Raw genomic sequence first — 27,799 nt, forward strand, 5'->3', positions numbered from 1 at the left:
TGCGAGTAGGACAGCTTAACAATGAGCTGAAACTCTAAAGCTCCGTAATGCAGAGGGGAGCAACAGATTTGGCAAATAATTCTCTGTAGATTCACCACTAGAAGAAACCTCTTACTTCATATTGTTTCATATTGTCATTGATACATTCTTATTATGGATAATGAGCAATTGATAAAGACTTGAAATAGAAAGTAATAGATGGTTCAGCTGCTGGTACTCCAAGTGCTTAGTGTGTTAATAAACACGATTGTAACAATATGCAATTTATGTAATTAACAGTGATAAACTACATCCAGTGTAAAGTGACATGACAATTAAGGAGTACTTGATTTGGGAACAACTGCCATGGAGGACCACAGCGAAGATGGAGATGCATTTTGGTTTTTACTTTCTCATCACTGAACAGATCTCCCGTAATGCATGTGTTCTGTGTATATCTTGAGGTCAGGGCAGTTATATATTGCTTTGTCTTGGTTCATATACTCCCACCTGATACTATCTATTTTTACCCTGAGATTTTGTTACAGACACAAAGCGTTGACATTGCATGTTTCTGCTACTTAGTCCTAAATGGAACAAGTGTCCTGAGAGGCCGTCTCACAGTCTGTCTAAAGGACCTATGAGTCATCTGATGACCTGACACGCCATCCCTCAACCTAGTAACGGCTGGAACGAGACATTCATTTCATGGCGTTGTTATAAAAAAAATGACAAGACGCTCATTGAGGATGTCAAACAAAAATGAATTTATTCTCAGTTGAGAGACGGGAGTGCTTAGTAGACGGTGACAAACGAAGTGAGCATGTGTCAGTGACGCTGCCACGCTTGACGAGATATCCAAACGTTTCCAGAACGTTCTCTTTTGGGTCACCTGTGTGGCCAGCCCCCACAGAATTCAGTCTCAACACACATAATAATGCCAGTAGGTAGAAAGAGAAAAAATGAAAACATCAAACAGCCACAGGTAGATTAGGTTTTCTCTTGTTTGTCCTCCTGTGCTTCAACAACATCCGAGCGCTCTGTGACTCAGCTCCTATTGAAGAAAAGATCAGCCTGGTCATCCCTGCTGACGTCTCAGTCCTTGTAGCCATCTTTCTTTTGCTCCAAATCCTACGGTAAAGGGTTCTTTGTGCTGATCGCTCATGATGCATTCAGCTGAGATATGGCTTGGCCGCTGATGTTTTTATCCTTGTATAAAAACCACAGAAAGGACGTATGCCATTGGTGGTGTCATCAAACACTTCTTCAGACTACGGGACACAAAAGGTGGACGCAGTGTGAAGATTGTGGCATACAAAATGCACAGAGAGGGAGCATTTATTTCATTAATAAAGGGTCTTGCCTTTGAGATGGCATTGCTAGAGACACTAGCTAGATTGTGCATTAGCTATTGGCCACTGAGGTACAGTCAATCCAGTATCGTGTTTCTGTAAAACCTACAGGGTCATGTCTTAATCGTCTATTCAGCATGCTATAAAACTGTTTACAATAGGTATACATTAGATTGCTATCAGTCTCTACATCATCAGTGCGTGCTACTTGGATGTGTGTGTATTTGTGACCCCCCCCCCCCCATTTCACCACACGTCCAATTAGTATCTTGGAGTGACTCTATCCACTGCTGCTAATTCTCTCTCGCCTGCTCTCATCAGGCAATGAATGCTGGCTGATTCACCCAAACATGTTCACGTCCTTATCTGCTTCTCTGTTTTCCCCTCCAACCTGGCCCCCCTCTCCCCCAGACCTGGTTTCACTGATAGAGAGAAGATGGAGAAGATGGAGGTTCAGTGTTGCAATCCTGATATTCTCCCACTTTATCTCCCTTGACCTTTATCTGCTATTGCTAAATTTCTCTCCTTCCGCCCCACTAATTTTCTCACTCATGTGAGTCTCCTTCTGGTCCCTACATTTAGTCATCTGCTCTTCCCTACTATCTCCCATGTCATCCTCTTTTCCTCCCCCTCCCCCATATCCTTCAATCTGGTGTGTGTGTGTGTACATGTGTGGGTGTGTGTCTCTTTGCCTGTGTGTACGCATGTGTGTCACAGTGCACTGAGGTCGTGGCATGAGCGGGACTTCTGCCGTAGGATCTTGCTGCCCCGGTGGCGGCTCATCTCCCGGTAGCGTCCACGGTCCCGGTCCCGGTCTCGACCGTATGAGCGCGGTACCAGCCCCGCCAGGAAGCGCTTGGCCCGGCTGGTCAGGCTCTCCCTGCGGCCCGCCCCGGGGTCGCCGTCGGTCCAGCCGGGGCCCACGCAGTCGCCCCTCGCAGTCCGGACTGCGGCCTCCAACAGCTCGTTGGTGCCGTGGTCCAGAGAGGCCGAGAGCTCCATGTAGAGGCAGTCGAACATCATGGCGCTGGATTGGGCCTCTGGTGACAGAGGGGAAGATGGGTTTAGAGAACTGTTTGTATGGCGAACATTTTAAATAATTGAGGCTTCACACACTAGCAGCTGCAAACAGCAATTAGAGGCAGCAGCTACAAATGTAAGGACATTAGCTCATGAAACCAGCAAACCATCCAGAGCCTGTTTACGACCCAGCTGCTGTGAGGTGTGCATCTCCACGAGATAATACCTCTGGATGGACAGCTCACTCACTGCTGTTTGGGAGACTCCATTAGACTCTTAGCTCTAATTTGCTGCTTCTTCTGCGCCAAATTGTGACAAATGGAGTCAATCTACAGCATCTCACTTAATGGGGAATGACACTCCTCTCTGCTTAGTGTGCTTTAGAAATCTTATCTGGCATAAAGAGAAATAGCCATGAAGGGTGTGATGTGATTTAGGGGTTGTGATTTATTACAAAATATTTTTCATCCATTTGTTTATATACTGTATGATTAACCGCTTTTTTTCAGATTTCAATCAAAGATTTTGCTCAGTTGCCATGGAGATACTTCTGTTTACATGTGAAGGGGCATCCACAGATAAGGACTGTGTGATACAGCTGAAAGCAACAAAAAAAAAAATCTAAGCAAGTTAACCTTGAGCTGGGATTGCTTTGTCAAACTACGCTCCACAAAAGGTCAAGAAAAGCGCTGTGGATGACATCATAACCGTTAGTGAGCTCGCATGTTACCATCTCCATCTCCATGACAACCAAGCAAACCCCATCCTCTGATGAGGACCATGTGGTATGGTTAAAAGCCTTGAAAAAAGTGGACCTTAAATTGGGTTTCTTTTTGAAGGATTTGGCGAAATCACATTCTGTGGTTAAAGTTCAGTTTTGACCAATATTCACAAATCAATAGGTTTAAACTGATTTTCATTCAGATTTCATGTGTCCTGCTGCAATAGGACACTGGCCACTGTAGTTTAAAGGTTCCACCGCAAAGAGCGTCACTAAGACAGTTAATACAAAGTGAAGAGAAAAATGAAAAGTCACCAAACAAGAAATTATTTAAACTAGCATTTGGAGCAGAGACACTAGCTAAATATCAATGCTGCAAATGGTAATCATAAAATCATGAATCACCCTGTACTGTATTCTGTATTATAGATGCGCAGTGGCAGGATGGGGTTAATGTTGCCACTGGCTGAGTTGTATAAGCTCAAATCTCTTGGTTGCAGCTCAAATGGGAAAACAGTTTCTATCTCGGTGTGACTCCCCTGGATAAGGGCAGGTCGACTAAACGTGTTGTTGACAAGGCTCAGTATCTCAGCTAAAAGCTGCCTGTTTGTTCCTGGTCAAACAAGCCAGGACGATAAGGAGAGCTGGAAGATACAGATCACTCTGCAGCAAACAGGCTTCATTGTCAGCTCAAACGGCATTCTCTTTTCAACTATACCTAACGCTTTTTTGATTGCCAGCGCTCTGCTCAGGGTCAGTGTCTACGAGCTCCTGAATTGAAAAAGAACCACAAAGTGTTGGCGGCAGGGAGAAGTCACTTCCATAGATCAATTTTGTGTGGGTTTCAGAACAATGGTTTCTTTTTCTTTTTTCTTTTGAGCAATAACCATGATTCTGTGTATTAATCTAGAAAAATGATTTCAAGTACACAGTAATATCCTGTAAGCACAGATAGAAAACTCAATTCATCTACTCCCCAGAGGATACAAACACAGGACAAAAGTAAAACAAATTAAATAAAATAAGCACTTCAAAATGTCGATGAAGAATCTTTTCAGGGAAAATGAGTGACTACTGCCCAAAATGGGATTTTAAATTGAGCATGTCGAAACTATTGAGGAGGTAAAATGTTTTTCTATTAACTGTCAGCAATAATTCTTATTTCATTATTTTCGGCTGGCACCTTTCGATGGCAATAACTGTCTGTAAGACAAAGATGAACATTAAAATGATTGCCCAAACTGTGGGATGTTTTCCCAACAGCTTTGACCTATAGCACTAATAGTCATTCCTCCCATCAGCCATCAGACTATTTAACAGAAGCGTCACTGGCCGAAAACACTGGCAGAAACAGTCCATAGTCACTACATGGTAGCTGATTGGCACTGTTTTTTCACTCATCATTTCATATACCTCTCCATACTGTACATTTATGTTCATAGTGTAAATATTTATTTATTATCATTACAATATTACTATTGCTTATTTTTCTACTGTTGATTATTTTATTTCTTTTCTCTCTATTACTGCTCATCTTGCCCTGCGTCTGTTGCTGCTCTAATATGTAAATTTCCCCCTATGGGGGATCAGTAAAGTCTATCTTATCTTATCTTAATGCACAATTTTTAAGCACAAAATGGGAAATGGTAAATGGTCTGTATTTGTATTTGTATAGTGCCTTTCTAGTCATTTCAACTACTCAGAGAGCTTTTACATCATATCCTCAATCATTCAGGAGGTATCTAAGTTGGAGGAGACTATTCTTTCACACACATTCACACGCTGAAGCTTCTTCAGGAGCAAGTTGGGGTTCAGTGCCTTGCCCAAGGACACTTTGACATGCTGACTCATAGCTGGGGATCGAACCACCGACTTTCCGATTACGTGACGACCCACTCTGCCTATGAGCCGTAGCCATATCTCAGTGTAATAGCAACAAAAATGGACCATTAATAATTAATCATTATCCATACTTGACAAGTTATTAAATATTCATGCCTCATTAAATCTAGTTAAAGCCTGGTTAATATCCTCTACTGCATTGTAACATTTTATGTGCGTTTTGTGTGGCTGCACTTACACAGCGTGAACTGAATGTGACAGTGTTATACAGATATTACAGAAAAACACAACAAAATTTAATCTGGGTGTAATAATCTTGCTGTGTAGCAGCTGTCGACCCAGAGCAGAGTCACCTAATAGTGGGTGAGGTAAGAGTGGGAGGAAAAAAGACAAATCCCAAACCAGATCAGCAGGGCTTATCCTAATACCTACGACAGCTGATTGAATTGAACTGAGTCTTTATAACCTGTTTAAAGAGTGTCTGCGAAATTGAATTGGAGAGGAGGGGAGACAAGATGAGAAAACAAGGAGAGAGACAAGATGAGGGAGGACAGGAGAGGAGAGGAAATAAGTGCAGGAGAGGAGGAAACTATGGTAAGAGGAGAGAGAGGAGAGGAGAGGAGAGGAGGAATGGACAGAGAAATGAGGAGAGAAGAAGTCAGGAACAGGAGACTACGCAATGAGACAATGAGGAGGAGAGGAGACAAAATAGGAGAGGAAATATAGCGGTTAGAAGACAAGGAGCAGACAGGAGACAAGGAAACGAGAGAACGGAGGAGACGAGACAAAATTAAAGAAGAATGGGAGAAGACAGGAAAGGTGGAGGGGAGAGGAGGAGACGAGACAGGAGAGAAAAGATGAGATGAGGGGAAGATGAGGCAGTGGGTCACCCACAGGTCCCCGATTAAGAGAAAGGAAACAAGGGGAAGGACAATGAAGCGAGAGAGGTGTTGAGACGAATAGGGAGAAACATGAAGAAAGAGACGCGGAGAGGAGATGACAGGCGAGATGGCAGACGAAATGAGCAAGCAGGAAGAGAGGACGGCGACAGAAGGAGACAGACGGCCAGAGGGAGGACACAGACAGAGAGAGAATGTCGACTAAGCAAACGGAGCCAGAGTGCATATTAATCAAAGCCCCGAGGAGCAGGGCCACACCACAGCCATACTGAGAGAATGACAAATATGTTGCCAGTGTGACAGTGTGTGTATCACTGTGTGTGTTAAGGACGGAGAGGGGGGGCGTGGGGGTGAGGGATAGCAGAATAAAAGTGTCACTGTACATGCCATAAATAGACTTTATAACTTCAGCACTCTGAGCCAGGTTCTTTAAGGAGGATGTTCGCTGGCCGGGCAGCTTCGTCTGTCAGGCTCACGTATCAGAGAGGATACATGTGGTCTGTCCAGGGAGAACATACTGTAAGGACATCCTTGTCAGGCTCCCCGGGAACAGAGATGGGGCATTTCCATATCGCTGACCACATCGCTGCTCATGTTTTTGTTGTTTTTTTTTTTTTACGGAGAGAGAATATGCTGAGTATGGGCATCTCTCATTACTCATTCCTCGCCGCCCTCCCTCCCTCCCTCCCTCCCTCCCTCCCTCCCCCTTCCACTCATGTTATTAAGTATACACCAGAGCAGTGACCGAACTTGAGTCGACAGCAATGCGCAGGCACCCAAGTGCACAAATTTTACACTTGCTGCCTCTGTTTAACTTGCAAAACAAAGCAAAGCAAAAGAGATTTGACCTCAGACTGTGGTTTGCACACTTCCACACAATAAACACAGACGCTGGCACGCACTCTTCATATGTGTTTGTGAGAACTTCCACCGACTGCATTCGTCATTTCTGTCTCAGCCCTCACTATTAAAAGCCTTAAGTTACCACCAACTGCGTAACCTAACTTACCTAAATCATCTCATTAATGAAACCTTAATCTTGTTATAACTCTAATCATGATCCTAAATTTAACCTGACTCATACCAAAGGATTAGAACAATACAAACAACACAAATTCTTATAGTATATATATATAAACTATATACTGTAAGAATTTGTGTTGTTTTTAAAATATTCTTTCTAGATATATTTAAAAACCTCTGGCCTCTGGTGAACACATTATCTGAGAGACCCTGCCACTAAATCAGCAGCAGGTTTGAAGTTAACACTGATTTATCACAGGCAGCATGATCATTAACTAACATTCCCCAACAGCTTTGTCAGAATCAGCAGCCCAAGCTTACAGTAATTTACACAAATTATATAAACTACTATATAATACTGAATTCATGCTTTGTCCAAACGGCCAACATATCAGTTGCTTTTACTACTTCTAGTCCAATACTTGTGATGATGTCCTTCTAAAGTCCATGGCTGTATTCTCCTGCCTTCATATCATAGCACATAGTTTAGATGCAAAACTTTCAAAACTGTCAAAGTCATGGAGGCACTTTTTGAACAGTCGTGCGGTTTTCTTGGTTTCACACAGGCTCCAACGCGACGCTCTGAAAACAGTGAGCCTCACAGGTGTGAATCACGCTCCGGTGCTTCGGTATCATCTGCTTCACTTGCTTGACGTGCAGTCTTTTCACGTTGCGGGTCTTTTGACTCAGTGGTAACATCAGAACCGCTTTAATATTAAAAGCCGAGTGGAGCGGAGGCTGACATAATTTAGTCTTCTATTGTATGTGGACGTTGAGCCAATGAACCTTTACAGCCTCTCAGGAGGAGTTAATTTGGCAGTTTCTGATTGGCCATTTAAGGGCAGAATTTGACAAAATGATCAGATCTTTCACAAGAGAGCTACAGAAGAACCTCTGTCATACTGTCAAAGAAGGACGTGGAGACAGATATTCCAAAAAGAGGTTGACATCAGCACAGATGGAAAAATCCAACGCACTGATGCCTGAGTATATAGCAGCCAGTCTCAAGTGGTTCCCTCAAGGACAACAAAACAAGCCCCACTCACCCACAGCACACACACACACTCACACAATGCGATTCACACATCTCTTTGAACGGAGACTCACACACACACACACACACACACATACACACACCATTCTCCTACATTCGCCCTTCCCTCTGTCACTCCTCTTCGTCCTTCTTATCAAAGTTCTCGCTTTGAAACACACAGCGAGAAGATATTTGCTTGTTTGTGCGTTCGTTGTGTCCGCGTGCATGCGGGCAGTCGTGCACGTATGGCGAGTACAAACATACGTAAAGATAGTAAGTCCTGTTACAGAGAGATAACGGAGATGTGGCATCCTGAAAAAAGCAGCAAAACAAACAGAAAAAAAAAACGAGGAGCAGAGGGTCAGAAATGGAGAGAGTGATAGAGAAAGATAAAACAGCAGCAAACTATGTGTCTTTGTGGTGGATGTGACAGCGGGCACATGTATAAACTACATGAATTCTGTGAGCACTCAGAAACTGCGGAGATGATTGTGAAGTTTTGAATTCAGCGTGAATGTAAGTTCAAATCAAGGTCAGGCTGTGCTGTCAGTCTGCCCTCCCTCTGAGCTGCAGTCACTCTGAAGCCGCTTTCTATTTGAAACATGAATGGGTTTCAGACAATGGTTCGCCTGGTGTGGTTCCAAGAAAAAAAATAAAATAAAAATCACTATTAAGTCCAGCGAAATGTTTTCCCGCCTGTGGTCTGATCTCCGTTCAGTGGATTTCCGAGCATCACTAAACAGATTCAGTGCACCACTGTTTCTTTCCTCTGCAGTGAATTTGTTTGTTCAGTCAGACCTTGCTTCAGTGTTGCACGCCAAAATCTAAAAAGGTTTGTAAAGCTCGCTGCTCAGCGGTGATATCTGGCAGAGTGAAGTGAACGCTCAGATTCACAGGACTTGTTCATTTTGCATTGTGGATTGTTGCATCAAAGCAGCACTTACACACAAGCCCATCCGAATTCTTCTTCTTCCCAATTAGATTCATTACATTTAATCACAGTGGATGGAATTCAAATGATCAACTGGAAAAATGCACCTGTCACACAAAAGCAAATGTCACACACAAATTAAAAACTAATATAAAACACAGAATGATCAACCGCATGAAGTATTCATGGTGTAAATATTTAATAGGGGGAACTTTGGCAGCAGTTACAGTCTCGAGTCTGCTGAATGTGGATCGTCTTGTAGCCACCCAGACACTCTATTGTTGATGCCCATTCATGATGGTGAGATATTCAATAATCTCATGACGGATTTGTGTGAAATAACCTCAATTTAGCAGAAAATCAAATGTTACGGCTGTGTTTAAATTATTTGGCACTGCTGATCAATTATAGCACTTAACCAAGTTTAGATGCTTTGTGTTATCTGAAGCTAATTCCGGTCCATTGATAGATTTCTTATCTTTTCTCACATTAAACTCTCTGTGCATCGCTGTCAAAAAGCCTAATCACACTCATTCAGTGTGATAAAATAATAAAACATAACAAAGCCACGGGGGTAAAAAGCTTGTATAGACAGTGTGTACCTCCACCTCTTTGTAACAATAACGAATGATAGGATTTTCTTCCCATAAGGGGTTTACCAACAGAACATTTATTTCTGGATATTGTAAACAGTGTAGAAATTGATTAAAAGATAAATCCCCCAAGAGTCTTTCTAATGGAGACGATGTCGGCTTGGAGGAAGATTTATGGTAAAATACCGGAGCAGAGAGACGGATGAGCCAAGACAGAGAAAGACAGGAAAGAGGGTTAATAGAAGATGAGTAACTGCACAAAGCACACTACCATTGTTCTCCGGGGGAAAATGTGTGTGTCTATGTGTATCTGCTACTGATTTGCATTTTAGACATTTACACACTCTTATCCATTAACGTTGGCAGAAAAAAGCATCAATATCTACCAGATCCCTGTAATTACAAGAATTCTTCCATTTGAGACTTTCTATTTGGAGAGCTGCTTGAAAGGCATTTAAAAAGAAGCAAACAAAAGAGTGCACTTCAGATATTTCTTGTGTGTTTCTTTTCTTGCATCATTTGCCGAGCAGCTTGGCGTTTGTTCAGCCTTGTTCATGTCTGGGCAGAAGCCAACTAAGTGTTTGCCGCGCGCTCCCCTTGGTTACTTTTGCTATGCTCGTCAAGCTTTCAGCTCTCACCATAGACTGTATAATGAACCAACCAACATCACCCACTGTGGACCACCGTTTTGAGGCTTCAAGTTTGGCACTGTGACCATCACGATCTTGATGAGGTAGTAAAACGAGCAAGAAGTTGGACCATTTTCTCAGACTACTAAACACTCAGACTACTTTGTGCGGCCAATGGAGTTGCCACCTGTTGGTCATTAGAAAGAAGTTAAGGCACATCCACACTGGCTTCACTTTTCAGACCTGGAAGTTGCATTCTTTTGTATAATATGCTTCTCGTGCAGCACAGGGCACATGGCATGTACTTTAACAGCGTGACCACTAGACAGTCTTACGTTATTACGTTATTCTTACGTTATCAACCATTGATTCTTTTGGCAATCATTTGCAGATTTTATTAGCTGTAGCGAGTGAGCTGATTTAAGCTATGATTAGCTCCGTGACTTTATTGACAACTCAGTCTTCAGTTGACTCATCTTGAAATGTGAACCCTGTTAAAGGGGTCTTAGTAATTCTTAGCAATTCTTTGCAGTGTGTCATGTGGCTCAATTCATTTGTCAATATAAGGACAGTACGTTTTCGAAAAACAATCTAATACCTGTGTTTATCTAATATTTCTATTTTTGCAGCCATTTCCCATAAACCCGAGATGTTCACAGGCTGAACGTCACAGTCCGTGAGTGAGTTGAGGGGCTGTGGTCAGCTCAGACATGTCAGTAATAATGTGGTGGTTTGAGCAGAGAGGAGCGAACGCTGTAAAAGTTTATGGACAACACAGATGCAGCTAAAAAACAGGAAAAGTGACTACAGAGGAGAGCGTCGGCGAGCTTTATGGATATGGATGAAACCATGTCGTGACGATGTGTGTACCAGCACTACCATGACTGTGAATTTTTATGGGAGCTGTAGTTTTTTGGTTATCAGTGCAAAGTAATCATTATTTACCTTTGTTAAAATCAAGGTTTCCATTTCCAATAGCAACTACTAGTTAGCCAGAGAAGCTAACACCACCCTCCATACTCTTACAATACTGAGTATCTCTTTTACTCTACCCAAATGCACATCGCTCCAGCATGCAGAGACATCTATAGCTTGACCTGCTATGCCTAGTTATGGCCGTGAAGCTGTGATTGGACAATCTCTGTTCAGGAGACGGGTTGAGCAAACAGCTTATGGGCCCTCCCCCTCTCCACCTACCGTCTGAGCTGATTTCACGTGAGCGGACAAGGTCGCTCTTGTTGCCCACCAGGATGATCGGTGTGTGTGGCTGGGACTCCCTGAGGAGGAGGCGGAGTTGGGCGGTACGGTGGAAGCTTCGCCTGTCAGTCACTGAGAAGACCAGGATGCACACATCACACTGCAGAGTGGACAGGTCCTGGGGACACAGACACACATTAATAAAACAACAGCTCAGTATAAAGGAGAGATCCAGTGACAGCTGGATAGGTGTGGGGTGTCAGGCAGCCTTGACACATTGCACAAGATCCTTTGAATGCTATCAACAAATAGTCCAATTTGTCCTTGAACAACATATTTAAACCCAGATTCCACCTCATGTCCTTGTTGTGTCATGCTGGAGCTTAGCCATTGAAAGAACATCAGTGCAGCACGGTGGGAGCCACTCAAGTTCTTATCACTATCCCATGAGGGGAAGCAGAGGAGGCTTTGCTCAACTTGACTGTACGACCGACACGCTTCACTTTGAATCTCCTGACCCTTTTAGCAGTGACCACCAACATCCCATCGGGCCTTCCTGTCACAGAGGCTCAATTAGCCCGAGTGGCTCTAGCAGAAACAGCAGCTTGGGAAGTGCCTGCGACCATCTGTGTCCTCTCGTGCTCCCTCTCCCTGATTCTGTCAGCCACACTTACATCGGACTCCCGCTGCTTCATGGGGGAAAAATTGGTCATGGCAAGGTTCTATTCGCTGTACCTGGCTGTAACTTGAGTGAAATTTCAACGAAAGTGATCATATCCAGGGCGCATTTATGGCCAAATCCCTCTCAGCTGATCATTATCAATCTAACTATCTATCGAATTCATCAAATAATCACATCGTGTCAATACTGTATCAGTCAAAGTTCAGCTAATTGGGTGCGTGAGTTCAGATGAAGAGCCTTTGCCATACGATTTAAGGTTTAGTGATTATTGCATGCCCTGTGGTTGTGAACTGCAGAGGAAAATGCAATCCAATTTTGGATTTAAGTCTGAAGCCTGTGGTCATGTGAATTAAATATGCACCATTTGTGTTGCACAGCATTGTAGCTTTTTGTATGATTCACTGTCCTTGTTCAGAATATGGTCAAAGAACATTAACCTTTTACCATGTGGTTCCTAGTATTCCCCTTAAACGTGCACTATTGAACACCTTAATATGAACAATAAATCAAATGACTATGTGTAGGATGAAAGTGACGAACCCACAGAGAAGTGTCACCCAACTTTACAGTTCCTCTCAGCATTTTAGCATCTATCAGCTCCTTGTTTTGGTTTTTACGGCCTGAAACTTTACTGTTTTGCTGAATTCCACTGCCAACACAATCTATTAAAATTGCTTTAAAATTTCTTTGAAGTAACTTCAAAGTTGGATACAGATCAGCCTGAGCCACAATTTCAGTGATTCTACAGAACTAGGATTTGTGTGTTTACGTCTGGAACATTGCATTAAATGGAAAATATTTGACGTCTTGTGCATTTTCCTTTACCTAAAACACCATGACCATTTTTATGTTTTTAGAGGCCTTGACAACTTTGCTATACTTTACTTTTTAAAGCTCTGTGGATTTAGCAAAGATACTCCAGGCCTTTGGGGTTGAAGAGGTTAAAACAAGTTGGACAAACACAATCGATACAAACAATTTTTCTCCCAAAGACAGAAACCTGAGACCAGACTCCACAGTGTTATGCCAGTCAAAGTCCCGTTCTATGTTGATGAAACAGAGACCCAATAAAGACGACAAACATATCCAGATGGGTTTCTAGTTATGGAACACAGAACGTGACTGTAGTCTTCAAAGGAAATTCAGAGCATTTCTGTCCACTGTTTATGGGGCAGTGCCAGAAAATAAAGTTTACGCTACAGCTCAGAGGCTTTTCACTTGACTTAACTGTAAATGTGCTCAGAGGGAATTGGTGAAATTTCATTTGAGGATTGGTTTAAGCTTTCATCTATAACTTTCCGCTGTTTTATTTTTGAGCACTTCAAACACAATCAGAATTTATTTCAAAGGAAATAGGACTCCGAAACCCTAAACGCTGGTGACTAAATCAATATAAAAACATGTTATTCCCCCCAGATAACCCAATCTGCCTGCTAGCTTTGGACTGCCTACATCTGTGTGTAATGTGTGAGCATGCGGATGCCCTTGTCCTACATCCACAGCCCCGAAGGTAAATTCAGACGCCTAAAAAATTCACAGTCTCACGCGGCCAAGTAGTATTGGATCAGACCCTGGAGCAGGAAATTCATGGGGAGGCCCTTGGCACTCTGTCTGTTTGATGGAGCACACGAAAAGACAGGGAGCGGAGAAAGGAGGAGGGGAGGGAGGCACTGGCGTGGAAGGCGGCTCCGCCACCTGTCACTGTCTGATTCAGGGATGAGGAAGAAGAATGGAAACAGCAAGACAGAGAGAGAAATGGAGAGACAGAAACAGACAGAGAGAGAGAGAAATGCTAATTTTTGTAATCAAAGAGTACAAAGAGTGGACATCGATTAGGAGTGTGGTGGAGTGCTTTTGGAGGAAAACTGTGACCATGTAAATACGCCTCTCTATCAACTGGAGGCTGAGTGGCTCAGGACAGTGCCAAACTCTCTCCCTCCCTTTCTTTCTCTTTCTCGGTTAAGCAGCTCCTCTCTGTCCACAGAGAGCAGGCCATCTGTCAATTCCTGCTACACACATATTCACTAACACACACACCGACTAACACAAACAAAGACAGTCCCACATGCAGTAATATTTAAATCATATGCAAATACACACATGAGCATTCAGGATAATATTAATTAAATGATCTTATTAACAAAGAAGTGATATGGCTGTTTTTTTGTTTGTTTTTTTCAAGTATAGCCGTTTTGTGAGGTTTCACTTCAATGGCACCTTTCTGTACACTCCCCACCTTGCAACACCACATGTCCAAAAGTATGTGGACACATACTTGATGTACATACCTCAGTGTGCTTTCTCATTTTGTTTTTCATGGTTTAGTCTAGGCCCTTTAGTTCATTTTTTTAGGGAACTTAAAGGTCTAAAAAAAACTTATTTGCACTATGAGGAATTAGATCCTAGCTTTGGTTATTTTAGATGGGTGATGTCGGCCTGTGATGCTTTGTCTGAGCTCTTCTCACTGGTCTCTATTGGAAAAAGGTGATGTCACATGCTTTCCTTCATCAATCAGGATTTGTCAATATTCTAATCAAAGCTTGTTTGCTTATGTTTCCAGCTCTGATAAATTATATTCTAATAGGACTCTGATTGTTTCAGACACACGTCCTATCTGTCCCCTACACAGTGACAACAGAAAAAAAAAAAAAAAAAAAATATATATATATATATATATATATATATATATATATATTGAGGCCATGTTTAACTGCAGCAAGCACTTGAAATGCTATTTCGTGAGCATGAGATGCAAGTCATGGCCACGTTTTGATTAATTTGTGATAGTTCCCCTGTAAAACTATGCAGTGTTGACTAGATTTCAGCCAATTTCCATCTCAGTCCTAGAAACCACTCTCTCATTAGATCCTCTTCCCAACTCGATAACTTTTAAAACACATATTGCCCACTGTGTTGGAGAAAGTCATTGCCTTTCAACTGCTTGATCATATGAATGTTAAGCATTTTCAATAATTATCTGGTTTTAGAGGTGGACATAGTACTGAGGCAGCCTTTAATTAAGGTGACAAATGACTCACTCCTTGCTGCAGATAAAGGTGAAAGCTCTATTCTGGTCCTGCAAGACTTGAGTGGGGTCTTTGATGCAGTAGACCACTTCATCCTTCTACAGCACTCGAAACCTAGGTTGGTCTAAAAGGGTCTGTTCTCAACTAATTAAGCTCCATCTATAAAAAGTTCTGTTTTGTTTCCCATTTCACTCATGGCGTTACTCAAGGATCAGTCTTGGGTCCATTACTGCTCTTCATTTATACACTGATCAAAAAACCAGGCAATGAGTTGGGTTAGGCTGCTGATTCATTACTAACTGATTGTAATGGGAATTGCTGGACTTCTCAAAACTTAACAATGACTAAATAGTTATATTGTTGGCCACCAAATTATGTCAGTCAAGCAAACTGCAAGAAACTGGGGTGTTTTATATGACTGATGTTCATTTGATGACCAAGTATGGCTGAGGTTGTTTTCCGTCATGTTTGTTTCAACTTAAGTTGAACATGACAAACATGACAGAATCTCATAACTACATCCTCTGAGGATTTACACATGGTTGTCCATGCCTTTATTTTTCTGGTCTAGATTTCTGTAATGCCCTCTACACAGGTACTACTCAGGCTTCGCTCTATCGCTTTCAACTGATTAAAAACTCTGCTGCTAGGATCATCACCAGAATACAAGATCATGTAACTCCAATTCTGTTCTCCTTGCATTGGCTTCCCATGCATTTTTGCATTGATTTTAAAATTTTATTGTTGACATTCAAAGTTTTACACGACCAAGACCCTAATCATATGAAAGTTAACTACCAGTTATTCACAGAGCCCAACTGGTGACCAAAGGTTACAGGGCCTCTGCTGTCCGGGCCCACAAACCTTGGAATGACTTACTTACTGACAATAGGTTTGCTTAATCTATCACTACTTTTAAATCTCTTCTTAAAACATTTTTCTTTGAAAAACTGAATTTTGCGAATTTTAGTTAATTCATGTATTTATATTTTATTATTGGACTTTTTAACATAAAAGTTACACAAAAGTGCTATATAAATAAACCTTATTATGACTGTTGTTGTACCTAACAATGTTTTTCTCCTAACTTGATTGTAGCATTATTTAGCAGTGAAAATTCATTGTTACAGTAAATAGTTAAGACAATAACAATTACATTTGGTAAAGACTTACAATAAATACTGAGAGTGATATTTTACAATAGAAAAGTTAAATCATGAATGGCAACGCTGTTTGTAAATTACTTTAAACTATTCACTTCTATGCAATTTTGCTACTGCAATTTTGCTACTAAATGGCTGAAATACACAGATATGTACACAAAAAACTCAAATCGGCTGATAGAACACCAATGGCACTCTGCTGTTGCCTCTCATTCTGTCTAAACACAGTCCAACAGGTCACTCAGGCCTTCAAACAGCATGATAAATACTGTTTTCAAAAACAGGAGGCTCACAGTAGAGTCCGTCAGGCCTGTCTGTTCTACCAAATAGAAAGAGTCACAAACCAGGTTTTCATGTTTTTCAAACACATCCAATAAAACCTGACAGAAATTTCCATGTCTGTTTCTATCAGTACAACACACAGACGTTTCAAAAGCTTTTTATATGTGCAGAAATAACACACATTATAAACACGTACATTAACATGCACTTAAAAACACACACACCAACTTTCTAAAGCCAGGCACCACATCAGCAACCATTAACAGTGAGGACAATGAATCACTTATCAGACATAATTTGCATAACATGCTGCAGCCCCGCGAGCACTCAAACTATTATTCCATCCAGTTGTGACAAAGGGCATAAAACACAGCATATTTAGGCCATATTTTGAGAGAGTGCATGAGCATGTGTGTAAGTGTGTCCACTCCTCATTATACAACATACTCCCCACTGCTTAGAACACAGAGTCTCAACTATTGCAATCTATTGGCTCACCAGTCATTTGCGTTGCAGAACAAGATACATGAGCAAAGCAGCTTATGGCCTTTACATAGAAACAAAAGGTCAAACACATCCCCACCTGCTTGTACAAACACCGACGGCATGCACACACACGCACAGATAACTACATGGAGGCTCGTGCTACAATTTTGCTTTATCAAAAGTAAACACATGTGCTTAGCACACGTCTGATTCTTTGGCTTGTGTTCTATCTATCTGACTGCCTGTCGGAGCAAAATGAAATAGCAGGCAGATCAATACAGACGCAGGAGTGATGAATGAAGGGGATGAAAGATAGACAGGAAAAAAGGACGGAAGCGAAGAGAGGAGCAGAACATGGCGACAGAAGAGCACATTACTCTGGTAGGGAAGTCAGAATCTGATAATAGGATGATGAAGCTTAGTGCAGATGGCATGGTGAGTTGGTGGGTTTGCTCTTTTTCTCTCACTTACTTTCTGCTGCACAATGCTTCCCTAAGGAAGTATATTAGAGGCCATCTGGCCTGCACTGCTTAAGCTGAGCACCGGTGACCACGAATGACGACATCATCACAAAACACAGCTGACGTCAGACCACGGACATAGTGCAGAGCACCACGCAGGCGATTACATGTCATGACACACACACACACACACACACACACACACACACACACAAGCACAAACACACACACACACACACACACACACACTCAGGAGGGTAGTGTAGCGAGTGTCTCTGCCTGACCCAGATTTAAGATTTAATATGAGCATGTGGAGCCTCAAACTTGCTCAAGTGTCCATTATCCCTGAAACCTGTAAGGTTGCTGCTCTGTGGTTGACCTCTGACCTCCCTGTGGATGGATCTCAGAGGTCAATCCTTGTTTGATCGGGTTGATCCTCAGTTATCAACCTGGATAAACAAGGACTGCACTCCAGGGCACAAGCACTGCATCATTAGTAAAAACAGCAGCAAACATTTCATGGCCTTGTAATTACAGGGTTCCATCTGACTTTTTTGTGAGTCATTCACACGGCACTAATCTTGGGCAAGTTATTAACATTTTGTGTAGGTTTACTGTATTTTTAGTTTGGTTCTTGGTTCTACAGAATAAGGTTCCAACTGCCAGTCAGTGCTTTGAAATGTGCAAAGGAACCAATCACATTCTGCCTCTGCGACTCATTTTTTATCAGGTATGAACTTGTTGAAAAGCTCTAATGCTACTTACCTACTTACTATGCCAATGTCAATGCATGCCGTGACACTGGGACGGTTGAGAATGACGGCTAAGTTAAACAATTTTTTTCTTGTCTGAACTAGATGAAAAGCTGATTTTTAGCTACCATGCTAGACAACAAGCTTTCTTACTTACATACATATAATGTCAGTTTCAACTCATGCCATTTGTTAGCAGGAATTAATGTCATTATAAGTAACTCAGAGTGACAGTGACTACTTTAGAGATAATGCTAATTAAAGCAAAAATTAGAAAAATAAGTTGGGATGAGTTGATGCTAGATAAATTCAGCTTTCCAGCAGGCTAATTGTAGATGCTATCTCCACCTGGTCTAGAAAACTCAATTTGAAATAAAAATAAAATTTTGATAGGATATATTTATCCCTTAAATACATGACAGCGGTTGAGATTTCAGCTTTATTTAGCTTTGTTTTATTTTAGTTCACACGGAGTGTTTGACACAAATAAAATAAGAAGTGACTCCAAGTGGAGATTAAAACAAACAAACTGTTAAGGTATAATAGCTCATGTGGATTAGGGCAAGAAATGAGAAACTGTAAATAGTCCAGAACGACTCTCATGAGGAAGGCAGAACATCAAAACAGGAAAGAGAAAAATGACCGGAGACAGAACTCCCTGGACACAAATTACGCCAAAACCGGCCTCTATTCCAAGAACTGGATGGCGGAACAATGTTTTTTCTTCCCTCCTAATCAAGCAAAAGAATGTGGTCAAGCAGCAATTAAGTCCTTCTAAACTGAATCCTGGACTTTTTCTCTAATTTGCTTTAACACAATAAACAATCGTGTCCTCCGAGGCAGCAGCAAACCCTCCTCACTGCATGCTGATAAATACACACATTTACATCTCTGGCCTACATTTTTTCCAAGCCTCCAGCTGCACCTTTTGGTTGTCTTTAATAAATATTTGAATTTCAAGCTATCAAATAATAATGAAAACTCTGTGCTTGGAATAAATTCCGACACGCCGGCACACAGGGGCGCACAGACACTGAGACGGACAAACACACATTAGATTAAAGGGTGAGAGGGCCCTCTGGTCCTCAGTGACCTCAATCTCCTACTTGGTTCCCTACATGCAAAACCCAGTTGGCTGTTTAAAAGATACATTACACAACTCAGTGTACAGGCAAAGGACAGCATGGGCCGGCAAGGTCAAGGCCATGTGTGTCAATGTTTCTATTTTGGGCACACGGATAACTTATTTAAAACCATCCAACCTCTGTGACATCAACTACACTCACAACGTCCCAGCGTCTGGCTGAGCAGACTCTCACCCTTCTGTGTGTGTGCTTGCTGGTGTGCTTTACACATATGGCCATGCCGACACTCCGTACATGTTTTTCATGTACATGTGTTTCTGCACTTCCGGTTCGCTCTACCTGCGGCATGCAGTGCACCTCTCCCTGCACGGCAGTGGAGAAAATCACAGCTCCGGCTAGACCTTCATGTGTCAATCAGCTGCGAGTGAAGCCAAGAAAGCACTTGAGGGAACAATCGCTCAATGACAGTTTTTCATATTTTTTGGCAGTTTGCATTGCAGGGGAATGATGGGGCGATGATCGGACTGGCGAGAGAACGGATGAGGCCACACAGCCATCAGCGTTGGACGCTGACTGTTCTAGCATGATCTTATGCATGAGTGAGTGATTAAGTCTGCCCTGTACGTGCGTACATGTGTGTGTGTGTGTGTGTGTGTGCGCGTCTTTGCATGTTGCTATGGTAACTTGGGTGTGGGTTGGGATGCCCCATGGAGAACACTTGCAACTCGCTGCAAGGCCAGAAGCCCTGCCTCTTGGGACTGTCGGTTAGCAATGTGCCAGTTCAAGGCCACAACACGTGACAGGCAGCTGGACAACATCTGTCAGCAAACGTGACTCCTTGTGTGTCAGTTTGTATCCGTTGCGCGTACACGTGTGCGTTTTAACTATGGGCAGCATCGGAAAAAAAGCTCACAAACATGAGAATGAATTGGCGGATGATTTGGGACGCTGTCCAGTCCTCTCTGCCTCCCCACACTGCTGACGGCCCTGGAGTTATTCCAAGCTTCCCGCTGGCCTGCGTCTGTTGCTTCAGCCTTAATGCCCTGCCTTGTATTAGCACGCACAGAATAACAAATGTAATTAACTCTCAGTGAGATTTAACTGCGGCAGAAAAGGGCCAGTGGAGGGAGGCGAGAGAGCACGATAACAAAAAAAACAAAAGAAAACACCAACAACAAAGAGAGGGAATGGAAGGGGAAGGGGAGATTTGGAGATGGGGACAGCTGCAGTAAAGAAATGCAATAAAATTGGGGGTGAGAAAGGGAGGAGGGAGAGAAATGAAGAAGTGAAGCTCCCCAGAGCTAAACGTAGATGTGTGTGAATAATTTAACCTCGAGGGGAGAGCCCCTGATGGCCGAGTGGACATGTAGAATAAGATACATCAGGGATGATCCACCCTACACACTAATTAGAGTGCTCTCCCGTCCTATCACATAATTAACAGGCATTAATGATGGCATGCTTTTTGATTTTGCATAATGTCCTTACTGTCCCAAGGAGCTTTTTGACAAGCTGTTATTGCTCTCTGCTGCTGTCTGCTGCAGATAAAAACTCTTCCTCTCCTCCTCAAAAACCGTCGCCAAAGGGGCAAATTAACTCATTCACACTGTTCAGCTCAAAAGGTTGATGATGCATAGCCGCAGCAATTTCAGCCCTCGCCAGAAATGTTTTTGGTAACTGCTGTTTTGAATTGAAACCATTAGGGTTAATAACTGAGAGATTTGCACTTTTCCGAATGAGAGAACTTCAAAAAGCTCAACTACAGTGAGCACAGCTGCTCCTGCAGGATTCCCCGTACAGTGTAGCACACACACACACACACACACACACACACACACATAAAAGCAAAAGTACAAACACACTCTTTACGCTCTAATGCATGCAAATAATCTGCCTATCACAGAAATTGAACAAATTGCTTTTTCCATTTCTTAACTACAAGCAAAGACTGTCAAAACCAGGAGAAGTAAAAGGTGTCTTGGAGAGCGAGAGGTCAGTCAGGGGGTCAGTCTAAACTGTACGAGACAAACAGGACAGAGTGACTGATGTGTGGAGCCGACAGCCAGGAGCTCACCTGCTTCCAGTTGTCAAAAATGATGAGTTTGCTGTCTTCGTCGTCGACTGTCACTGTGCACTCGTAGCCCTCACCTGCAAGCGAATACCATGTCAGATACATCAGCACAGAGGGCAATGAAACAACCCCACAGCACACACTGTACGTCACTGTCATCAAATACTAGGGGCACTGTATACTTCAATATAGAAATATGGCAGTATGCATAGTGGAGTCTCAATTAGCTGCAATATTAACTAAAGGGAAGTTCAGTTCATCAAGGTCTTTAAAAAGTTCTTGACCTACTCCAGAAACCTGGAATCTGAATTGGGTTATGTGGAAAATGTTACTGTAACCAGTTTGAGACATTTGCTTCCTATCTTTATGAGGGCCTTTTTTTAATCAATTTAAAAGATGGTGATATTCTTTATTTTTCTTATTGTCAACAAATCCGTGTGGCACTCAGCTTGAGGCTTGTTTGTTCCTACAGTGAATCTTTAAGAAAAGGGCACAGGTAATTACTTATATTATTCAAAAAGACTCAGTAATGTCCCAGCACAGCTGGTCAAGTGTAGTTTTCAGCAAAGGCTACTAAAATGGGAGTAAGTACTGGATTTGTTGTGGACTATTTCCAGCAGCGTTTTAATAAACATTCAGTGCAGTATCACGTTTTTACAGCAGCTGGTGTATGTGGGACTGGCTCAAAATAATCTACAGTATTCATGCCCATTGTGATGAATTAACATGTCACCCAGTGCGATGGTGTGGCCCACTGATGTGTTTTTAATAGTGTTTGGACAACAAAGAAGCTCTGTGGCACAGAGGAGTAAGATATATCAGGCATCAAGAATCTAACACACAGAATCTTACTAAGAGGACCAATTTGCTCTTGGTTGTGGGATTTTTTGACAATACAAAAAATATAGAATATCACCAGACTTATCCTTTAAAGAAAATGGTTGAAAAAGCAGCATTTACATTAACACATAAAAGGAAAATCTAAAGCGATGAAGTAAAAGGTGAAAAATGGTTGTCCTATCCTCCTTTCAATGCACCCCTAGAAAATCACTACCTATAATTACATGGAAGCTTTTAAAATACGTATTAATCCAAAACAGGTGAGAAACCCCGCAACGACGAATGACACATCTTGAGGTACAAGCACACCAAATCTCCTGGTGTTAATCAGTGCTGTCTTTTCCTTGTAATTACTTGGTGGCGACGCGTATTGATTGGTGAGGCGTTACCCCCGCTCGCAAGGCTAATATGGTGCTGAACCATCTGTTCAAAATTATCAAAAAAGTGTTCATTAAGTAGGTGTTGATCAAAATGTGTTCATTGCATAGGTGTTGATTGGTGGTTGCAATTTTGACGGCTCGTAGAATAATTTAGCACTTTGCTAAAACTCCGTACGAGGACAAGAACGCCATCGTGGAGATGTGTACAAGCTCCCTTTGATGAAAGTGCTTTTTCTGTCCATTTATGATGCATGAATCCAAGCGTACTACATGGACAGGAATAAATACTGTATGGCATGAGTCAGGGGCAAGTCAGCTTTATGTATGAGGCAGAGTGACACTGACTCATTGATTGGCTGGTTAGTTAGTGGTTGAAGACTAGAGCTGATTATAATCCCGGGCTTTGTGACAGACAGACCAATTGACTGACAGAGTGGGGGGGGGGGATCAAGGCTGTTTTAGCAGTTTTAAATGGAAATACATCCAGAGGGGCGAAAATCGCCAACTTTCTTGTTAAGAGTTAGATGAGATGAGATCACTTTTGCACTGGAGTCTATCCATTAATTATGAGGCAACATGTAGCAGCTGGCTTATTTTAGCATAAAGACTGATAGGTGCACAGGGTAATGCTAGTTGTTTCGCCCCCGTTTCAACCCTAACCCAGTCAGTACCACTGTTATGTCTGTATACTAAATATGTAGTTAATCCAAGGAGCCAGTTAGCGTTATTTAGCATAAAGACTGGGAACTGAAGGAAACAATAATGGATGTATTATAAGAGCTGGATACCCAAGGCAAAGATGGCTGACATTCACTTCAGTGAGAATTGCTTGCCTGGTGCGCACACCAAAAAAAGTTTCCGGCTTCCAGATTAAGTCTCGGGTTATGCGGACAACACAGTAGTGTTCATCCCATCATGCCTCTGGCCCAGCCCCGTTGGAGATTGGCTCGCACTACAGCGGTGATGTCATTCAGCAAAAGTTTTGCTTTGGAAAAGTTTTACAAGGATTAAACCCCCATTATTTAAAACATACAATATAAACAGAAATAATTTAGCACTTTTATAGCTGGAGGCGTCCTGTCAGCAGTTTTTTTTCAGTCTCTTCTAGAATGATGCGGGAAATGCTTTTTGGACCGCAACAGATTTTTCCATGTGCAACGGCGAGTGGCCATTGGGAAAAATGGAGGCGAGGCTGAGCAGCAGTCCAATATCCAGTTCTATGTACGATACATCCATGGAGACAACTAGCATGACCCTGTCCACCTACCACTGTTATGTCTGCATACTAAATATGGAGTTGAAGCCAGGAGCCAGTTAGCTTAGCTTAGCATAAAGTCTTTCTACGCATTAGAAAAAAGAGATGTAACGTGGTAGTTCTAAAACTTTACATGTGCTGGTAGGCAGACTGTGCTATGTTTGACCTCAGGTTCGAGGCCCTGTGATCTGCTATGTTAACTGTCCACTGGCTCCAAATTTAACCCAGACATGAGATCTTCCTTTATCAATCTTCTCATCTCTTCTCATCACTAACTTTTGACAAGGAATTGTGACCGGTTTGACTCTGACAAACTGGTTTAACACAGGTTCGCATGCACACAAAAACACCCTCCATTAACCCGTATCCAAGTCTTTACCACAAGCTTGTGTCTCAGAGTCTATAGAGAGGGATCTGTCCGACTGCCCAGCCAGAGATAAGGCTAGCGACGACTTGCCCACGCCATTCTGTCCCAGTAGCACTATCCTCAAAGCCCCGCCATGGCTGTGGTAAGCCGGCTGGGCGGCTGCTGATTGGGTGAAAGACTCATCCCGAGGCACCGCTGTGTCACTGATAGGCAACGTGGCAGGCTCCTCCAGACCCGGGATCCAATCGCAGTCCTCGGATACGGCCTCCTCCCTCCGCAGCTGGTGTTTGAGAGGCAGGGGTGTGCTTCCACGTCGGAGAGGGGGCGCCGTGGTGAGAAACATACTGTACTAGAATGACATTGAGACAGATAACAAAGAGACATATGTGTTAGTCTAGAAAGGAGCCACTGATCAGCACACATCTAGTGTTGTTGCCTGCGCTACTTTAAAGTTGTCCAAGAGGACCAATCAGGTTGCAGATTTACCTGTAACACTGTTCTATTCTGGTAAATGTTATCACTGAATAACGGGGGAGGGGTTTTTCCACTGTGTGTGTGTGTCTGTAAAAAGGGGGGAGGTGATAACAGTGGAGGTGAGACATAAGTGGCAGTGTGAGAGAAAGATGCTGATGAAGACACAGAGCGTGTCAGAGTGAAAGAGAGGAAGAGGGAGTGTGTGTGTGTGTGTGTGGGGGGGGGGGGGTAATGACAGGGGGGGTGTGGGGGGGGTAATGACAGGAGATAAGATGCTAAAAGAAAACAAGTTTATAAGGACACACAGAGAGAGGAGATGAGGGAAAGAGGAGGAGGTACGGTACATACTGTAGAGACAGAAACACAAGGGAGGGACAGAGGAAAAGAGGCTGCAGCTGTGTGTAATGAGGACATAAGTGTGGTCAGGTGGCTCTGTACTGTACGGTGACTACGTACTGTAGTCAGTTCAGCATGAATTCACACAAAAATAGGTCACAAACGTAAAGTCTTGATCTCCATCCCCAGTTATTTAAAAAAGCAAAGCTGTTAGCGGTTTTCTCCAGAACAATAGTTTGGCTGAGAAAAGTGTGTGTGTGTGTGTGTGTGTGTTTATGCATTTGCATAATAGTGTGTGTCTGCAGCCACAGCAGGTCAACCACAGAAATCCCTCATCTATATTAATACAGCAATTAATCCAGCTCCAGCCGAACCCCTGGGTGTCTGCGGCCGAGCGTCTGCCTGTGGCAAAGCTAAGTACACTACTTGTGCTTGTTAAAGGGGATTGAGACAATAACATGAACACATTAGAATATAATGCAGTCCAACTCAGTGCCGCCACAGAGAAAATCTGTCACAAATTACGAGCTGAATCGACGCCTTTCTGACACGGTGTCAGCAAATTACAGAGATTATAAACTTCACAAAATTAAGATTAATGACAGGGCTGTTGTTTGGGATTGTATTAGACAGTTTGATTGTACAGGTGTACCTCGTAGGCTGGTAACTTGTCTCCTGTAGCATTTTGTTCATTTAAGACCCTTAAAATACTGTATAGTACACTGTATAGTGCCGCTATATACTGTAAAATATATGCAGCAGGATATATATATATGTATATATGTATATATCACAGTACAGTACAGGCACGTGCACAGACAGACCTCAGGTGGTGCTCATCCCCTGCCCCTTTGCCCTCTGACCAGATAAGTGGTCTTTCTGCAGAACCGGCTCTGCCTACCATGCCTGTTATTTCAGGCGCATCTGTGGTGCACTGAGGTGGAGGGGGTCTGTGTGCTCCCACTGGGCCACAGAGAAATCTCTTTCTTCAGGTTAGAGCAGCAGACCCTCAAAATGTCTGTGCACACATGGCATATCAGTTATTAGTATGGCATAATACAGCAAACTGTTGTTCAATGTCATGTACTGTAATATATTGTATAGTTTAGTGTTGTATATTGTATATCAATATATTGTTGTATAGTATAGTGTAATGAAGTACAGTGTAATAGAGTATTGCTATGTGTAATGTATTGTTTGTATATCATAATATACTATAGTACAGCATAGTATAGTGTAAAATAGTATAATGAAGTATGGAGTAGTGTAGTGTTGTGTAATGTATTGTTTTATAGTATAGTATAGTATAGTTTAGTATTATAATTCTTCATATATGCAGTTAAGGTGTGGCTGTGTGTAACCCAATTGTGTAGCCGCGTACGCACGCACACGCACGCACACACACACACACACACACACACACACACACACACACACACACACTCCCTCGGGTTGGGTTAATTGAACGAGCTAATCAATTAAGCATGGCCTTTATTGTGAGCAGGGAGCTGTACACGCAGAGACACTGGAGGCTGACCGCGGGCTGAGCCAGTGTGTCAGGGGTTAATCTCCTTCTCTCGCCAGGCTGCCGAGAAACTGGGGCAAACAACAGAGCACAATACAAAATTAATACTACCTTCCTTCGTTACAGCCCGACACCCACTGCTGCAGCCTGGTTATGTCTGGTGCACTTCTGATTTCCCCCCAAACCATGTTTACTGATAATTCACTTTAGGGTACCTATGAAATAATGTATGAGGAATGACATGGTCCGCCAGGGGAGAGACAGATCGATGGATCGACCACCTTTAAGAACTGTATCTTTGGCTCATTGTAAATAAACTGGACAAACATCAGCAAATCCTTTAACTGTCCGATAATCCAAACACAGAGCGTCCAAATACAGTAGAAAGGCACATAGAGCTCACTGTAAAGTCACTGGTGAGTGGCACACACACACACACACTGCAAGTGATGATACACAAAAATCACATCCTGAGTGGAGATGGGAAAATGCCCCAAATTCTACACTGAATCCCCCCCTAGTGTGTGAGGGAGAAACCAAAGAGTGCTGCATACACACAATGATTGCCACCAGCTGAGACACAGAAGGTGTGTGAGTGAGTGTGTGTGTGAGTGTGTGAGTGTGTGGTCTACCTGCTGGGTTATTGTGCAGAGCGCACGAGGTGGACAATAGATGCGTGGCCTTACCTGGTCAGCCATGGTGATCAAGAAGTCTTCTCTTTATGGAACAAGTGCTGTAGCTGCTACCGCCTCTCGCCGCCCGGTTCAAGTCATGTGTGCCTGCTGCAGACCCGGCATCGCGTTCACATCGGCGGCAGCGGGCGGCGCACAAAAGAGACGCACCACATCTCATCTAACATGGTGAGATTTCTCGCCACTCCGGCGCGTAAAATCCTCCTCCTGGTGACTGGAAGAAGGGAGGCGCGGCGCGTGGAAAAACTGGGGTGGGTAGTAGTAGTAGTAGTAGTGGGCTGGAGGGAGAGTCAGGAGGCTACACCTGCGTCTCCGTGTGGATGAGGAGGCGAGTTCTTGTAGGAGGGAGGGAGAAAGCCATCAGCACAACAACACATCCCCTCCTGGTCTGTTGGTGTCCCAACGGCCAGCAACGACTGAGCTTCCCTCCCCACCTCCAGTTAATACCTGCATCTCTCTCTCTCTCTCTCTCTCTCTCTCTCTCTCTGTTTCTCTCTCCCTCCCATCTGCCTAGAGTGTATTGGGGGGCGCGTCTTTGAGTGAGTGGCTGATCTTCCTATGGGCTGGGTTTGGTTGGAGGTGGAGGGAGGGACGATGTAGGTGAAGGAGTGACCCCCTGTTTCCTTCCTCTGGTGTAAAAGATCAGGTTCTCTCCTCTTTCCTCTCTCTCCGCCTGCTGTCAAACACCTATCTGGGCTCCTCT

The 27,799-nt window shown here is 43.0% G+C and overlaps 1 protein-coding gene across 1 annotated transcript; it reads right to left on the reverse strand.

Annotated features, from left to right (window-relative positions):
- Nucleotides 1-2,042: 2,042 nt before the first annotated feature.
- On the reverse strand, nt 2,043-27,102 carry rem2 (RAS (RAD and GEM)-like GTP binding 2). The gene is made up of 5 exons (XM_070845751.1): nt 27,091-27,102; nt 24,082-24,418; nt 21,231-21,304; nt 11,220-11,397; nt 2,043-2,371 (listed from the first exon to the last, which is right to left on the reverse strand). The coding sequence occupies exons 1-5, from the start codon at nt 27,100-27,102 to the stop codon at nt 2,043-2,045; spliced, it is 930 nt and encodes a 309-aa protein (XP_070701852.1).
- Between the last annotated feature and the right edge of the window lie 697 nt (nt 27,103-27,799).

This window comes from Pempheris klunzingeri, chromosome 15 (assembly GCF_042242105.1).
Source record: "Pempheris klunzingeri isolate RE-2024b chromosome 15, fPemKlu1.hap1, whole genome shotgun sequence".
NCBI classification, from domain to species: Eukaryota; Metazoa; Chordata; class Actinopteri; order Acropomatiformes; family Pempheridae; genus Pempheris; species Pempheris klunzingeri.